The following is an 18670-nucleotide window of genomic DNA, read 5'->3' on the forward strand; positions in this document are numbered from 1 at the left end:
CTATCAGTGTTCAGTTTCCTGAAGTTGATATATTTGGATATACATATACATGTGTGTTGGATACACACATACACATGTGTATATATATATATATTACACACACACATATTCTTTCTCTCTTTGTATATGCATACACACATAAAACCAATGGATGAACCTGGGTAAAGAGTGATAGTATAAACAAGTATTGTTTATACTATTTGTATTCTTGCAACTTTTTTGTAAGTTTGAAATTATTCTTCAATATTAAGTTAAAAATTTTTTTTAAAATCTTGGCCAAATAAATGATTGATTTTCAAGTGAATACTTTTTATTTTATGTCCTTTCTTTTCCTGTTCTCTCTCTTATTTATTTTCTTTCTGTTTCGTGTCCCTTCTTTTAGAAGCCCAAGGCTTGCGAGAAGGTCATTTCTGTGGGACAGACAGTCATCACGAAGCATCGAAACACCCGGTATTACAGTTGCAGAGTGATGGCTGTGACATCGCAGACCTTCTATGAGGTCATGTTTGATGATGGCTCCTTCAGCAGAGACACATTTCCTGAGGATATCGTGGTAAGGAGGCTTCCTTTAGTGCCTGCTACCCAGAGTCATTAAAAAAAAAAAAAAAACCAAAGTAGCCGAGCCCTTCAGAATTTTTATTTTGGCTTTTTGAGTAGCTCATTCACTTGGTTCATAGCCTTTATCATTCTAAATAATAGCCAGGTGAACTTAGACTGATCTTCCCAGATTCTTTTAATTGAGTGAGAAATGTTGTTTGGCCAAGAAATAAGGGAGCAGCCCTCACGACCTAGTCACCTCTTGAAGGCCCACCTGTTCATACTATCACATTGGCAACCCCTGAATTTTGGATGGGACCTATTCAAACCATAGCAGATATGATCCACCTATTCTTTTCTGTTACAAGATGTGAACAAATTTGAATTCCTTTATGACTTCTTTTTCTTTACGCTTAACTAGAGAATATGGTTTTGATTAATCTGACTTGACAATGTGTTTAAATCTTTGGATGTTCCTCATGGGAGTAACAAAAGTCACACAGAAGAAAGGCTGTGGCATTTAATGAGTTTCGTTACTGTGGCGGAGACTGGAACTCTGTGTGTGTGTATGTGTGCGTGTGTGTGTCTGGCTATCTTGTTGGTCTGTCTTCATCTCATCCTTCCTCTGTCCCCCACCAAACACCTTGAGGGGGCTCATTCTGAGGAACTAGTGAACGTATGCCAGGGTAATGACTGAGTTTGTGTCAGGGCTTGCTGTTTAGCAGGTGTTTTCACAAGAAGAGCACTTTCCACAGAGGGTTTTTTTGGACACTGAAATCAAAAGTCTCACCGTGACTGAGAGGAGAGTGAGTGACTCTGGTGCTGATCCTGTTATCCCTTCTCCTCTCGGGGGGTGTGTGAGTTTGGGGAGCTGACCCTTCATAATGTAGTCGTCACTTCTGCCTCGTCCTGGGTCTCTGTTGATGCTTTGCTTTTGTTTGTACTTGGAAAGGTATTTTCGGCGACTCTTTAATTGTCATAATTGTGTATTATGTGCAGTTGAAAATTAAATGTAACCTTTTGAGATTGCTGAAGACAGTTTCTAGGATTTTGGTCTCCAGGAGTTGAAGAAACATTGCTTCAGTTAGTTTTGTTATACTTAACCTCTGTCTATGCTGGTAAGAATGACAAGTATATAAACAAAAGTGACCTCATTTGAAAGATTTTAAAGCAAATGAATGTAAATTATTTAAAAATCCCAGAAGAGTGAATTGTGTTTCTTACCAGGGTTCTAGCTGGAGCTTACCTTTACTGCATTGCCATTGTTATTCATAAACAGCATCCCTTAGGTGACATACTCTCCTCATTAGAATTAGAATTAGAATTAGTCGTCCCTTCAAGCACTCAATCTACATTCACTGAATACCTGCTGTGTGTCACGTACTTACCACACTAGGTGCTGGGAAACATAAAGAGAAAGAAGATGTAATCCTTGCTCAGTCTTGGTAGGAGGTAGGCTGGTAAATGGATGCTTTCTCTACCGTGGACCCATGTCTAGAACCTGTGTGGTTCTATACTTGAACTACAAGCAATCTACCACCTGTTGGGGCTGGAAGAATGAGTAACACTTACTGACATTTACCATGTTCCAGGCATTGCTCCAAGAACTAGACCCATGAACTCAGTTCATCCTCATAACCCTACACACTAGGGATTATAATTTTTTCACATTTTGCTGTTGAGGAAACTGAGGCACAACATGGTGAATAATTGTCCCAAGGTCACACATAACTAAGAAGTGTCAGAAACACTATTTGATTATGTGTATTCCGTCTCTAGAAATTCCACTCTTAATCCTGGGGAAGAAAGGACATTTAAAGCAGTAGGAGAAGGGGTATGTGGGAGCAAGAAAGGCTTGAAAAGCCGTTGGTAGAATGAGGCCCCTGGACTTTCACCAGCCCTGTGCAGGCTACATAGTTGTTTCAGAATTAGCCTTCTCTTGTGAAGACTGTGAATACTGAGCTGGCAAAAGACAGAAAACCTTTTGGTGAGAAACACTGTGGCAGTGGGATGAAAGACTTCTGAGCACTAATTTCAAAACCTGAGCACAGTTAAACAGGTAAAACCAGTGAGGTCTTTAGCCATGATAGGAATTAATGAACCCTAGATTCTTTTACATCACAAGCCTATACACACTACACCAGTTTGAGGCTTTCCTGGAATGTCTTTACGTTGGAAAAGAATGTCTGTAATCCTGTAATGTTTGAAATCCTGCAAGTATTTCCTTTGACACCCTCCATTTCCTCCTTCTGTGAACCAGAACAAATATGATTTTAAGTACACTTGAGTGTTGTGAGAAGAACACAGAAGCTAACCCATAGAAGAGTTTTCCGGAGCGCATGCCATTTAAATCAACGAGAATGAAAAAGCAAACCTCTTCACACCTTGGTTAGCTGTCACTTAGCATTTTTGATAAGGATTTGAGACTTAGCAGCAGTTGCGCATGCCCATGTGGTCACAACTGTTGCCCTGGAGGGTGGCAGGTAGCATGGAGTGGCATGCATTCACATAGATTGGAAAGAATGTGTCTATCTAAATGTGGGTGAATAGTAATGTCTTTTTTTTTTCTTTTTTGTGACCGGGCCTCATTTTGTCACCTAGGCTGGAGTGCAGTGTTGTGATCACAGCCCACTGCAGCCTTGAGCTCCTGGGCTCCAGTGATCCTCCCGCCTCAGCCTTTTGAGTAACTGGAACCACAGCCATGTGCCACTATGCCTGGCTAATTTATTTATTTATTTATTTATTTATTTTTTGTAAAGATGATGTCAAACTGTGTTGCCCAGGCTGGTCTCAAACTCTTGGGCTCAAGCGATCCTCCCACCTCGGCATCCCAAAGTGCTGGGATTACAGGTGTGAGCCACTGCCGCTGGCCTAATAACTTCTTCAGAAAAAACAAAACAAAACAAAATGAAAACCAAATTCTTCTTTGAGCAGGTCTTCTCTATTTTGTCTGACCTTTCCTCCTTCTATGCTCTCCACTGCCATATACTAATCTCTTGCCTTCTTGGTTCCCCGTTCCAGGCTCCTAGTAGGAATAATTCAATCAGATTGTGTTTCAAGTTCCATGTACTTTCTAACAGTGTCACCATTGTTAGCTGCTGTGGCCTCTTCCCTCTCTTACCTTGGTGATGAATGAGGCTTCCTCAGCTCACTCTTGCTGACTCTATAGGGGAAGTTTTTTTCCCACTTGTAAGATTGTATTAGGCAGGGTTCTCCAGAGAACCAGAACCAATAGGAGATACACTTACGGAAAGAGATGATAAGGAATTGGCTCTGTGATTATGGAGGCTGAGAGGTCCCAAGATCTGTAATCAGCAGGCCCAAGACTCAGGAAGAGCTGATGTTCAATTGGAGTCCAAAGGCAGGAAAAAGACTACTGCTCAAGCTTGAAAGCAGTCAAGCAGGAAGAATTCCCTCTCCCTTGGAGAAAAGCCAGTTTTTTTGTTCTATTCATGCATTCAAACTGATTGCATGAGGCCCATGCACATTAGAGAGGGCAGCCTGCCTTACTAGGTCTATCATTTTAAATGTTAAACTCATGTAGAAATACCCAGGGTAAAGTTGGATTAAATATCTGACCACTCTGTGTCCCAGTCAAGCTGATATAAAATTAGCCACCATGAATATATTGTCTTGGGATGCTAGGTTTGTAGATTGTAGAAGACTCTTTAGCTTGTGGAGACAGAAGCTGGGACTCTGTGGCAGAATGCATTTTCCTTTCCTTTCGAGCAGCCATGTGGGTCAGTGTGTAGGTCCCTATAGATCCACTCTGTTTGCAACAGTTTGTCTTGGTCATCATCCAGGTATCTGAAATGCAAAGCAATGCGTTTAAAAGGTAAACTTTAAAGCCTGGGCAACATGGTGAAACTCTGTTTCTACAAAAAAAAAAATTAAAAAGTTATTAGGCATGGTGGCACATGCCTTTAGTCCCAGCTGTTTGGGAGGCTGCAGCAGGAGGATCTCTTGAGTGCAGGAGTTTGAGGCTGCAGTAAGCTATGATCTAACAACTTCCCCTATAGAGTCAGCAAGAGTGAGCTGAGGAAGCCTCATTCATCACCAAGGTAAGAGAGGGAAGAGGCCACAGCAGCTAACAATGGTGACACTGCACTCCAACCTGAGTGACACAGTGAGACCCCTTCTCAGATAGAGAGATAGATAGACAGATAGATAGATAGATAGATAGATAGATAGATAGATAGATAGATGGATAGTAAGTTTTTAAAATTTCAAGTATTAATAAAGATTGGGAGCCTGTTTCTCACTGAAATTAATGAAAGCTACATAACTAAATGCCTTTATAGTATGCCAGCTAGACTTCAATTTCAGATATAGAAATTTGATGTTATATTTTAAGATAAAATGTATATGTATAATTAAGTATAGTTTCATATATGCTTTATTCCTTATATGATATAATTATGTTTATACAATACGCATTTATTCATTTATTTTTGAGATGGGGTCTTGATGGCTGATCATGGCTCACTGCTCCCTTGACCTCCTGGGCTCAAGTGATCCTCCTGCCTTAGCCTCCCAAGTAGCTGGGACTACTGGCATGTACCATACGCAGCTAATGTTTTTGTTTTTATTTTTGTAGAGATGGGGGTCTCACCATGTTGCCCAGGCTGGTCTTGAACTCCTGGGCTCAACTTATCCTTCTGCCTCAGCCTCCCAAAGTGCTGGGATTACAGGCATGAGCCATGGTGCCCAGCCCCACACACCATTATTTAAGCCATGGGGCTTAATTGCTAAGATCATCCCACTTCCACTTTTGATAATTCATCTGCATCAGAACTGTTGTCTGGGAGATGGGGACCCTGCTCAGTACCATAATGGAAAGTTACATCAGGACATAAAAAAACAATGTAATCAGGTTTGTTTCTGTCTCAGTATCTTGAAGATCATGGCAGAATAATTATATGGTGAAAACACTAACTACATTTCACATTCCTCAGAGAAATCTTGTTTTCATTAGGTGATATACCTGTAGCCTGAGCAACTGGCGGTAGTAAGTGATGTTTTTCTTCTGTTTGTCCAAAAACTCTCTAATCCACACAATGTGCATATCAGGTGTGAGTGCCACGGGGAAGAATTATTCACCAAATTATTCATTAAATGTAGTGTGACCCCGATGTTACTGGCTACTGAAGAACCAGTTTCTCTAAGCCTCAGGTACTTGTTAACTAGAATTGCTGTAAGGGTACAGTGCAATTTCAGTTTCCTATGAAAATCAAATTTAGGATATCAAGTTTAATCATCCCAAGCTATTTATCTATGTATGACACAAATATAGTCCCTTGTGGAGCCTGATGCTTTAGTAAAGAAAGTTACACACCCATATTTATAGAGTTGATGATTACAAATCATTTCATAAACGCAACAGATGAGAACCCTTTAATGCAGGCTGGCCTATCCCATGTTTGAGAATAAACTTGGCAGGCATTAAAAATGCTTATGTTAGGGTTATGTGACTGGAGAGAGCATTTGGAGTAGTAAGGAGAAACGCTCTTTAACTACCAGGAAATGTCTTTCCCTACCTAGGTACTTTATTTCTGTGCTAGCCAGAAAAAATGTCCAAAAAATTCTCTGTCAACAATGCACCTGCAAAATGTATGTATCAGCCCAGTTAAACTCCACATGCAGTCTGTAGCTGCCAAGGGAAGTAATAAAAGATGTATTACTACACACCTCCATCTGTCGGTCTATGAAATTGGGACACACTTCTGACGAATTTTTTTGCCTTCCACTATTTTGATGGAAATGAAAGTTGCCCACCTGAAAGTACTCAATGAACGTAAAGATTCCCAGGCCTCTATTAGCCTCTGCCAAAACCTGGGATCCTCTAGCATGCCCCTGTTGACAGTGGAGTGATGACTGTTTCCTTTCCTCTGAACTTTGAGCTCACTTTGAGGGAGGAGAATGGTACAGTGGACACTTGAGTTCTCACCATTCACCACTGGGTGTGAGAAGAGAAACAGGACCGTTTAGAAATTTGATAGCAGGAGTCCATCACTGAAATTTCCATGAGGACTGGCTACGTTTTTCAGCTTTGGTTGAAATGTGAAAGAAGCATGAAAACAATACTCTTCAAGATTCTGGGGGTGGGTAGTCATGGGCTTTAGTTTTGAGGGCTGTACAATGCAAACTGAGGTTCTTGCAGCCAATTTTTTTTTCTCACATAAAGGCAGTTTGCTTAAACTTTCCAGCCCCAGTTTTTTCCCCCTACTAGTTTGAAAGGAGCAAATAAACTAAATGCCTGACACATAGTAGGCAAAAGTCCAATTTTTTAGAATATAAACTTCAGTATGTAGAACTTTTTTTTTCTTTTTCCTTCCCATCTAGTTTATACTGACCTTTTCTGGTCTTGAAATTTGGAGTTAGAAGATGTGTCCTCAGAACTTCGTGCCTACTTGTCAGATTAAATGAGATCCTGTACTTGTGAGGTTTTGCTGGGTCCATTTATCATTCCCACTTGCTATAAAGTACTCCCAGCATCTTTTAGACTTTGTAGTAGCCTAGTTCCCTACATTTATGCTTATGTTTTCTGAGTGTATTGTTTCAGTGTTATTTCAGTGGCTTTCCATAACAAACCCTGCTCCAGAGTAAGTTCACGCACATTTCACAGACATGATACTTGCCAAGTCACACAAAAGCTCCTCAAAGTACATGGTGACAGAGGTAGGTCCTGATTGCTGGTTAGACCCTTTGTTCCATTGCTTGTTGCCTTAGAAGGGTTGCTCTTTGTGGCTTAGTGCAGCTGAGGTAGAAGACACTGTGCCTGCCCTGAGGGAAAACACAGCATCCAGTAGGACATGGTGTAAAAAGCGTCTCAGTGTTGAGCCCCACACAAGCCCTTGCTTGGCAAGCATAGGTGTAGGAGAGATCTGGGTATTCCAGATGCAAAATAAAATATCCAAGTGGGTTTGAGAAACTAGAACAGAGTTGTTCCCAGAAATGTTCTCTACTGTGGGATCCCAGGAAACATTGTTGGATCCCTATCGCCTCCTAGATTTTGAGGTGTCCTAGATTTTCAGGTCAGGTAGCCATGCATATATGGCATTGGCAGACACCCCTTGTCAGTGAGCTCACCTCAGCTTTGGAAGCCCTGTCCCATCCCAGACCATTTGTGTTATGTGTGCTCTAGAGGGATGCCCTTCTCCTCTTGCCTCTCCTGCTCCCTGCCAGGCAGTTCTGATTCTTTTGGAATCAGTGGACATTTGCCAGATAAGGCTTTGGAATCTTTCCTTGGTTTAGAGGTCTGCAGGCATGGCCTTTCACTGTTCAGGGTTCTCTTGCTTTTCTCTCTCGATTGTAGAGTTGGGAATCCATGAGATGAAAGGCTTCACCAAATTCCAGTTAATTTTTACTTCCATGGGAAACCTTTTACACATATCAAAGAGTGTCTAAATTTACTTTTCTAAATGTTTAAATTTATCTGACAGATTTTATTTATAAATCTAATATTTGCATTAAAAATAAGAACAAACTCATTTGTTCCTTGATTAATGTTCCTATAATGCATAAATCAAATCCTAACCATTTTATATTTACGTAACTAAATTTCTTTGGACATTTTAACTATGATTATAAATTTATTATATACATTTCTCACAAATGTCACAATTTTTCTAGGCATTTAATGCCCATAACTTTAATAAATCAGACATTAGTTAGTTTGGATTCTCCTATTTCAGACATCTTCAAAAACAGTATGTAAACCAGTACAATATTTTACAAAACACAGTTGCACCTTTATAAACACAATTTATGTAAGATTGATAGATAAGTAGACAAGACTTTGGCCAATCAAGGGGAAACAATATTACCATATTGTCTGGGAGTCTACTAAGAAAAAATAATAATAGAATCTCAAGGCCATTTTAGAGGCATAGAATCTGGTTATGCCTTTGAAGAATAAACCTGCAGTTATTGGGCAGGGGCTCCTAATTAAGGTCAGGTTTTATTTGATTCATCAGCTCTGTAAACCTTATACCTTTCACTGGGGTCCTGACTAGTCTTAAAGTTTCATGAACTGTCTCTGAAGTCCATAGAGGTGGGTACTTTCCAGGTCCTGGAATTTTATTTCCTTTTGTGTAACTCATATGACTTTTCACATTAAAGCCTTGGACATAGGAATGAAATGTTGAAGTCTTTACTCGAGTTGCCATTGCATCTTGTTCCTTTTTTTTTGCAAATTGTGTGTATCTCATTGACCACAATTCTGTAGGCACCATAGCGACAGTTTCCACTCATCACTGGGGATCCTGTGGAGAAAGTAGGTCATTTCCCTGATGTCCTATGCAGGAGATTCACTAGTTGCCACAAAGACAGACTCTCAGTTGTTTTTCTTCATGTATATACCTCCCTCACTTGAGGGTATTTCTCTTATTTTCTCTTTTGGTAATTATCTCAAGGTTCCTGGCACTTCTTTCCCACTTTTTTCTTTCCAGGAGAGACTCAGGTATACTATTTCATCTTCGGCCTAACAGAATCAAAATAACTACCTGAACTTGAGGACAGTGTTATTAATTTCCAGGACTTCATCATCTTTTCTCAGTGCTGAATATTCATGGGTAAGCCTGCTTAAACCCGTGGGCAGTAGGCACCATGAACCAAATCCACTCCGTGTTTGGGAGTATCCAGTGATGTTGTCCGTTCTGAGCTATGTCTTGAACACTGTATTAGGCATCATGGGGGATTCAGAGATGTGTAAACACAGGTGTAGGAGGAATGACCGTGGGTGTTCTGGAGGCATCACACAATACCCAAGGAAGTTTGAAAGACTAAGAAAAAAGCCATTCCCAGAAACTTTTTCAGCTATGGGATCTTGGGAAGCAATTTCGGATCTGCATTGGTGCCTAGATTTTGAGGTGCTCTGGAGTTTTGGGTCAAGTGGCCAAGACGCTGGCAGACACCTCTTATCAGCGAGCCCATCTCAGCTTTGGGAAGTCACATCCCATCCCAACCCACTCATGTATTATGTTGCTCCACACTAATGCACTTACACTCCCTCACCCCCACCAGGAGCTGATCTGAAATATTTTACAGGAAAAAAACCCAGTGAACGTTATTGACAGTAAATTCGGGGAAAGAAGCAATTGTGATGGGCCAGAGTGTTTAAGGAAGTCACATTGAGGAAGAGAGATGTCAGCTGGGTTACTGACTTATAAGAGTTTTTTATGTATTCTAGATACAAGTCCTTTTTCACATGCTTTGCAGTGCTTACTCCCCGTCTGCATAATGTCCCATTTTGTAGTATGAATATAACATATTTTGTTTATCCATTCGCCAGTTGATGGACATTTGGATTATTTCCTGTTTGGGGCTATTATAAATAATTCTGCTGTGAAATTTGCTTTCAAGGCTTTGTATGGACATGTGTTTTCATTTCTCTTGGGTAAAGACCTAGGAGTGAGATTACTGAGATATATGGTAAGTGTGTGTTCAACTTTATAGGAAACTGCCAAACTGTTTTCCAAAGTGGCTGTGCCATTTTATCTTCCCACCAGCAACATTTGAGGTTGTAGTTTCTTCACATCCTCACCAACACCTGTATTGTCAATCTTTTGGAAAATAACCATTGTAGTGGATGTATAGTGTTATTTCACGGTATTGTAATTTATATTTCCCTATTGACTAATGATTTGAGCATCTTTTCAAGTGCTTATTAGCCATTCATCTGTCTTCTATGGTGAAAAGCCTATTCAAACCAGTAATATATTATACATTTTATTGAGTTTTCTTATATTGAGTTGTGGGAATTTTTTAAATAGTCTGTACATATCCTTTGATTTACAAACACTTTCTCCTAGTTCGTGTCTTGTTTTGTCACTTTCTTAATAGTGTATGAAGAGCAGAAGTTATACATTTTGATGAAGCCCAGTTTGTCAACTTTTTCTTTCTTTCTTTTTTTTTTTTTTTTTTTGAGGTGGAGTCTCGCTCTGTCGCCCGGACTGGAGTGCAGTGGCCAGATCTCAGCTCACTGCAAGCTCTGCCTCCCGGGTTTACGCCATTCTCCTGCCTCAGCCTCCCTAGTAGCTGGGACTACAGGCGCCCGCCACCTCGCCCGGCTAGTTTTTTGTATTTTTAGTAGAGACGGGGTTTCACCGTGTTAGCCAGGATGGTCTCGATCTCCTGACCTCGTGATCCGCCCGTCTCGGCCTCCCAAAGTGCTGGGATTACAGGCTTGAGCCACCGCGCCCGGCTGTCAACTTTTTCTTAATGGACCATGCATTTTAAAATTTGAGTTCATGAAATTTCATGTCCTTTCTAGGTAAAGAATATTTTTTCCTCAGAGCAGGGCTGTGCTCTAGCAAGCAGCTCCAGGGAAAATGCAAGCCTTCAGTGTTTTAGCTTTCTTTTGAGATTTATTTATTTTTTAAATAAATCAGAACCCCCCCCCCCCATATGTGTGTGTGTGTGAGTGTATGTGTGTGTGTGTGAACTTTCTTTAAATAAGGAGATCTCTGGCCCTGAAAAACTCTGAAACCACTGGTTCAGGTGAAATCGATCGTTACCTGCTATTTCACTGCCATGAGAGTGAGAAGTCTGTCATGAGAGAGGGGTGAGGGAGTCAGGGCATTGGCGCACCTGCTGGTCCCTGTGCCAGCCTGAGAGCAGGACTGTTGGGAAATGTCGCCAGTGGTCTTGGCAGGCCCATCCGTGAATATTCAGCACCAGATTATGAATGTCCATAACATCATCTCTAAGTGTTAGGGTAGGGCTGAATCAACTTACATTTAATACAAAATATAAACATTATGAAAATCCCTTGTTCCTTCTAATAACTAACATGGTCAGATGTCATTATCACTTCACACCATAATATCAGATTGTCACCATTCATTATTGACCCTTCGATTACTCTTTAAATTAAAATGGTACATTAGCTGCCTGTGATGCAAAGTCTTATTACACTTTTAAATCATTTCTTGCTCTAATTTTATTTTTATCTCAAATCTAGATACCATGACTGTGTGTGCTATAATCAGGTTGCTACATGCATGTTTCAGAAATGTCTGAAATTTTCCAGAGCTGACCTCTCCTGTAGTGCATTTGTAAGCACAGCTTTCTGCATACAATTTCTGAAATATATAGCGAATGGCAAGAGCTTCCTGAGGCGAGTAGTCAACAGGGAGCTGCCTGTTTACAAGCCATTATCTTTCACCTCTATCCAGCCCCAGGTGCTAACACCCCAGGATATAGCACATAAATTGGCGACACATCCCAGAAGATATGAGGCCCATAAATCATTGAAGAGTTTATGTTCCTTTTCCACCATGGGATTTAAATTATTTTGGCAATAGAGTGAACTTAGATTCTTATTTGATAGATCCAGAAGAAGTCAGTACTATCTACTTATTGATGAGCAACATTGCCTTCATTTTATTATTTCCTTTTTGTACCTTATTTAAAAGAAGTTAATTTTCATAGGTGAGAAAGAACCAGTAATAAATCTTGCCTTTTGCATTATTAACTAAATTATAATTTTGAGGTCAGAATATGTGGGCAAACAGAAAAAAGGAATGATAGAAGAAAAGGTAGAGAGAGAATGGAGTGAGTGTATTTTTGTCCTTCAGTTTCTGATCTTTCCCACAGAGAGTGTTCTATGCTAAGAAGTGAGTGAGAAACTTGGAAGCTGTCGCCTGCAATAATGCTTGTTGGTTGTGTGTGTTTCTACTCATCAATTTCCCTGTATCGTCTAATTTTTTGCCCTTTATAAAATGGAGGATATATTTGAAAGTCTTCTATGCCTTAGATGTTTTATCCAATACCATTATAGAACTTTGTATTTGTACAATGTTTAATTTCTTCTAAAGGTTATAATAGTACAATATGTTGAATAATGTTATATGCATGGTTTTCAGATCAAAGTAGACTTTTCCACGAGTAATTAAAGCTGGTGTGATCTGTGCCTGAGAAAGATCTCTTTTGGGCCAGGCACGGTGGCTCACACCTGAAATCCCAGCACTTTGGGGCACCAAAGCAGGAGGATTATTTGAGTCCAGGAGTTTGAGACCAGCCTGGGCAACATAGAAAGACCTCCTCTTTACAAAAAAAAAGTTAAAAAAAATTTAGCCAGGCATGGTGACATGCACCTGTAGTCCTAGCTCCTTGGGAGGCTGAAGCAGGAGGAAGCCTTAAACCCAGGAGGTTTGAGGTTACAGTGAGCTATGATCACACCACTGCATTCCTCCCTGGGTGACAGAACCAAACGCTGTCTCTAAAAAAATAAAAGATGTCATTTGTAGATTTATGCCTAACAACTCAGCAAAAAAGGGAAGGGGTAGTTAAATTATGCATAGTTCCAGTAGCAGAGTTATATTTGTAGGTTATGTTTTTAAAACATGCTAGATATTTACTCTTGCTAGCCTTTAATTAATAATCTAGGCCACGTGCAGTGACTGACACCTGTAATCCCAGCACTTTGGGAGTTCAAGGCAGGCAGGTGGCTTGAGCTCCAGGGTTTGATACCAGCCTGGGCAACATGGCAAAAACCCATCTCTGCAAAAAAATTTCAGGAATTAGCCAGGCATGGTGGCATGCATCTTTAGTCCCAGGTACTCAGGAGGCTGAGGTGGGAGGATCACTTGAGCCTGGGAGGTGGAGGTTGCAATGAGCTGAGATTGTGTCACTGCCCTCCAGCCTGGGTGAAGGAACCAGACCCTGTCTTAAAACAAAACAAAAATGAATAAATAATCTGACCCAATGATTGCTTTATGTGTTATATTACCGTTCTTTTCCCTGAGTAACACATAATATTTAATCATCTAAAGCAGCTTCTTTGACCATAAAAGAAAGTGACTGGCACAAAACAAGCCAACCTTTAGTCCTTATGTTCTAAGCAGCCAACACCTGAAGTCATGTTGAAATACAGACTATAAGAGAACTATTGAAAGAATGTGGATGTGAGTGCCATTGATATTGAGACTGTAAAATGATATATGTGTATCACACAATAACCTTAGACCAGGCTGTAGATGGCCACACTAGACCCTATAACTTTTCCTATTTTGTTCCCACATGAATTATGAAATAATTTATGTATTACATATGAATTTAGTATTTTCCTTACCGTTTTTAAATGTATTTCAATACTAGTGAAACCTCTTTTTCTATATTATTTATGCTAGAACTTTATCTCATATCATTATGTAAGCAGTGGTAGTTGTCTGTATGAATCTTCAGCAACCTCAAATCTTGCTGCCTCGGAAGAAATAATTTGACTCAGGGACATAAGGCAGAAGGAGAGACCAAAGCAAGTTTTCGAGCAGGAGCTTAAAGTTCATTAAAAAGCTTTAGAGCAGTCGTGAAAGGAAGGAAAGGACACTTGGAAGAGGGCCAAGCAGGCGACCTGAGAGACCACGTGTGCGGCTTGACCTCTTGACTTGGGATCTTATACGCTGACATATTTCTGGGGCATTGCAGTCCTTCTCCCCACTCCTGAGATCTTCTCCAGAAGCTGCTGCTCACCAGTTTCAGGTGTTTCCCATGTATTAGGAGACTGCCGTTCCCTGGTGCCAGCTGTGACCAATTATTAGTTTAGCGAGAGAGTTAACAACCTGACCATCACCTGATGATCACCCTGTACTCCTGGTGTATGTGGTAGGGGCTGAGGAGCCCTCTCTTGCCCTGCTCATACCTGACTAGCTATGTACTGTAACAACTAGTTATGTTTCTACAGGGCTTTATGTTTGTTTTGCTTTTTTGTTGTTGGGTTTTTTTGTTTTTGTTTTTGATTTTTGTTTTGCATGAAGTTAGAAGGGCAGAAATCTAACCAGTATCTAAGAGTAGGTTCCCTCCAGGAGATACCTAACGAGGATGAGGAAATAGTATGTGTGGTGCTCAAGTCCTCTTTCTTCTTAGAGTTGGGAGCTCATAAAGATGGGGAAGGCTAATGCTCCCCATGAAGGCCCTTCTTTTAGTAGATGGGGAATTCCTGCAGGGCTGGCCTTGGTAAGCCACATCTGGGTACCTGCATATGGTCATACATGGATTCTCTACTCAAGAAATACCTTATCCTTCCATGATGGTAGCCTTATGCCCCCAAGTTTTTTTATAGTGAGCACCTACTGCATGCCACACATCATGCTGGGTTCTGGGAAAATGATAGAAGTAAAATTGGAATGGTTTTTGATCTCATGGAATTTACAATCTAGTGGGAGAGAGTGACATATGACAGCACATATAAAAGATGTGCTTCAAATTGAGAGAAGTCCTGGGATGACAGGAATATGATCCAGTAAGAGCATGTAACTAGAAATAAGCTTCTTATCTAGATGGGTGATCAGTGCAACCTGAGTGAAGATCTGTAAGGTGAGTTCACGAAACACAGGGCAGAGGGAAGGCAAGTGCGGCTGCTGGAGGAGGTAAATCATGAGCCTGGAGGAGAGGGAAAGGGCCAGACTGGGTAGGGCCTTGAGGGCCATCTTATAGGATTGGGGTTTTATTCTAAAAGCAGGAGGAAACCCTGTTTGTTGGACTATCTTGAGCAGAAGTCAAAGAGATTTGTTATGAAGTGGGTTTTTTTGGCTATAGTGAAAAATAATTGGCTATAGTGAAAAGAAAATTTTGGCTATAGTGAAAAGAATTTACACACACATAAACCCCATTATCTAACTCTCACCCATTTGATGAAATAGTCATTTTGCCCAAGAAATTCTTCAGTATGAAAATATGGCCACCAAAATTGATGAGTTATATTTACCCTTTATGGGGATTCCATCTTGACACACAAACATTTAAATTGAGCATTTATTCCTCTTGAATTTGGCTGTTTTAAAAATAAATAAATTGTGCATATGACCACACATATGTAGACTTGGCCTCACTATATAGCTGATTCTAACATCTCTTAATCCTTAGCTCTCTCCAGCACTCATTTTTGTGATTTTGTTTTCAACCCTTTATTCTGTGCATGTAGCTTTGTGTGCTCTACCCTGGAACTTATAATCCACCTGTTTCCTTTTTAAAATTTTCATAGAGATGGAGTGTTTTGCTATCCAAGCTGTTCTGGAACTCCTGAAGCCATCCTCCCACTTTGGCCTCCCAAAATGATGGGATTACAGGTGTGAGCCACCACACCCAGCCTAGTTTCTCTTTCTGTTCAGTGACTTTGCCTCCCCTCCCCTGGGCTCCCTCATCACGAACCAGTGTAGAGGCTGATGCATCTGCTCTGTTGCCCTGGAAGAGCCATCATTTTCTGAAGGAGATGGACTACATGACTTACAGAGTCTTGAACATCTCTCATTTTTGAGATTCATTTACCTTTTTAAAGGGAAAGAATTGATGACTAACTGTTAGATAAAATGTGTGTGGTTAGTGGTAATAAAAAAATTAGCAATTAATATTTAATAATTATAGATGTACAATGTTTTGCGTAACATACCCATGGCTGGCTAAAGTCCAAGAAACACAGAAAGATTTAAGATGAAAAGTACATTCCTGTGTCTCCCAGCATCTGGAAATCACCATCTCGCCTGCTTCTCATATATCCTCCCAGGATTTTTAAAATGCTCATACAGGCTGTGTGTGTGTGTGTGTGTGTGTGTGTACACAATGTAGATATTAATGTGAATGCACCTGGCATCATATTAACATGCTAAAAGCAAGGAATTACATCCGGTGTACTGTTAATGTCATAGTTACTATTAATTGGATGGTGTTTAAGGTTTGCAAGCAGGCCCATCTCCTTTTATCCTTTATCTTCCTCTACCTCCTTACCTACTTGTTTTATCACTGAAGTCCTACTCCCTCCCCTCCCAGCTTAATCTATAAAAGCTACTGACCCCACTTTCAGGTGCCCACTTACCCTGGGAGTCCCCACACTTTGGCATGTTTTGGTTTCCAGTTGCCTCTATATGCAAATCTACATCAGTGGGTGTCTGTTTCAAGGAAAGTAACCGAGGATGTTAACTAATCTTTTTAGTAGATTGGAAAAAGATCATATCACAATTGAAATATTATTGACCAACTATTCAATGTTCATTAAGCAAATCGGGTGTTAGCAAGAATCAGCCTTCAAATAAAGACTAATATCTGGTGTGAAAAGAATAGAAAAGCTCTTACTTCAAAGGTTCATTAACTATCAGAAAAAGGGCATGACATAATCCTTGATGTGATTCTGAACCAGGCATTCCACAGTGAGTGCATCAGTAAAGTGAAATTTACCACTCTCTTTTTACGTGTTTTTAAGCTTTGGTGGATTAAAAGCTCTTGTTTGGATAATAAATCTAACAATGGTGTGTTATCTACATATCATTTTCATTCTCCTTGCCTGGGTATCTACAAACAGCAAAATTCTTCTTAATTTCACATTAAGAATATTTTGATTTGACAGGCTTTCCACAGCACAAGAATCATTTGGGGAGTTTCTGACTTCCCTTTAAGCATAATAATGTTGACTAAATAGATTGATTCATTATCCACTCCTCAACCATCTTAGCTGTCTGTCATTTGTGACACAGTAGTCCCTATTGAAATGCTGGTAGTAATTACACGTGTCCCTGTCTTCATAAGACAGTGTGTTATGAGCATGATTGGTTAACTTTATGCATTTGCATTTAATCTAAAAGGAAGGACATGTTAAACTCACAGAGATAGAAGCTGTAGCTTACGTGAAAAGTACTTCTAGAATGGCGTTGCTCACTTTTTTTTACTGTGCTCGGGAACACATTTCCAGTTCTGAGGATATTCTGAATTACTTCATTTGTGCATGTATACTCATTACTCGTCTTTTTTTTTTAAGAGACTAGGTCTTGCTGTGTTGCCCAGGCTGGTCTCAAACTATTGGGCTCAAGCAATACGCTCACCTCGGTCTCCCAAACTCAAACCTTGGGAGGCCAAGGTGAGAGAGATGACAGGCATGAGCTGCTGTGCCCGGCCACTCCTTGGCTTCTGAATACCATGAGCTGACATTTTTTGACAAATCATATTCTTACAAATTCTTTGGTTGGTCGTCACCTGGCTCTGCTTTTTAATCCCCTAGTTAAAATTCTCCGCAAGTGTCACTCATTTGCTCAAAACCTTGCACTGCTGGGCTGTGAAATGCAAGATTAAATTATAGCCAGCTCTTGGTGACTTGTGACTGTGCAAGTCATTTCATTATTCAGCCCTTCCCTTTCAACTGGGGACATTGGCCTAGGGGATCTCTCAGGTCTCTTCCCATTCTCACAGGGGAGAACAGCCATAGTGATCTCTAGTCGTCTCTGACTGTAAGCATTGGAATGTGGCCCCTGGCCCCACCATCCACTCATCCACATATACATTTTGTTCCCCTTTCCCAGATTCCTGGCATGGAGCACCACCTGTGTGGTGAATGTGACGGGAGTACATGCTCAGTCAGCTTGGGTGTGGTAGAGAGTGAAAATGCCGTTCATGTGGACACACAGCCTCCACACTGCAAGTCTTGGCATGCTACTTGTATCAGAATATCATATGGAGACAAAGGAGGCTAAGCTATTCTTAGGTTTCAGCCCAGGAGTGAGCAATCTTTGACGTATTTTTATGCACCATGATGTCTTTGCAGTTGTAGCTTTACCACAGAAGCTTTGTGAAAGCTTTTTCCACCACAGTAGCTGAGACCCACACACCTGTTGCCTTCATCCTTTCTATGCATTTTGCTTCACCCATTTGCGCATCATCTGGCTGATTGCGTTAAACCAGCCTCCCTCTGGGTCCACGAGAGAATAAGGTGGTCCTGCATTAACAGGTCTCCTCCTCGAGTGTTAATCCTCAAAGGATGCTCCTTTCCTTTGACCAGAGAGGAAGCTGACATTATAGAGTTAAAGGTGCGTGGCCAGAGGGTGGCTGGGGAGAAAGCTAACTACGTGTCTGTGTTTGATTTTTTTTCCTGCCATCGTTTTGCATATTCCCTGTGCTTTGGTGAAGGAGGAGGATCACTAGAATGGGACTTGAGAATTTAGAAAGCATAGCCTCAGCCTTGTCCATACTTCTAGTGAGACTTGGACAGGCCATTGAGTGGCTAGAAGTTCTGAGTTACGGTGTCTCAGTTCAGGGGTGCTGCGTAGGTGAGACAGGCTGCTCCATCTTTCCCCCAACTCCTCGAGAACTCCCACCCACAGCCGGACGTCTCCTCTGCCATGCCTCTGGTGAGGAGTTTTCAGATCCATTC

At 40.8% G+C, this 18670-nt stretch overlaps 1 protein-coding gene across 6 annotated transcripts in view; it reads left to right on the forward strand.

Annotated features, from left to right (window-relative positions):
• KDM4C (lysine demethylase 4C) overlaps positions 1–18670 on the forward strand; it is a 419898-nt gene that overhangs the window by 376708 nt on the left and 24520 nt on the right. For all 6 annotated transcript variants that reach the window (XM_030919239.1, XM_010357540.2, XM_030919243.1 and 3 more), the window contains one exon: positions 383–553. In XM_030919239.1, the coding sequence (XP_030775099.1) occupies positions 383–553 (171 nt within the window). The remainder of the gene's footprint in view (positions 1–382; positions 554–18670) is intronic.

This window comes from Rhinopithecus roxellana, chromosome 16 (genome assembly GCF_007565055.1).
Source record: "Rhinopithecus roxellana isolate Shanxi Qingling chromosome 16, ASM756505v1, whole genome shotgun sequence".
In the NCBI taxonomy this organism is placed as follows: Eukaryota; Metazoa; Chordata; class Mammalia; order Primates; family Cercopithecidae; genus Rhinopithecus; species Rhinopithecus roxellana.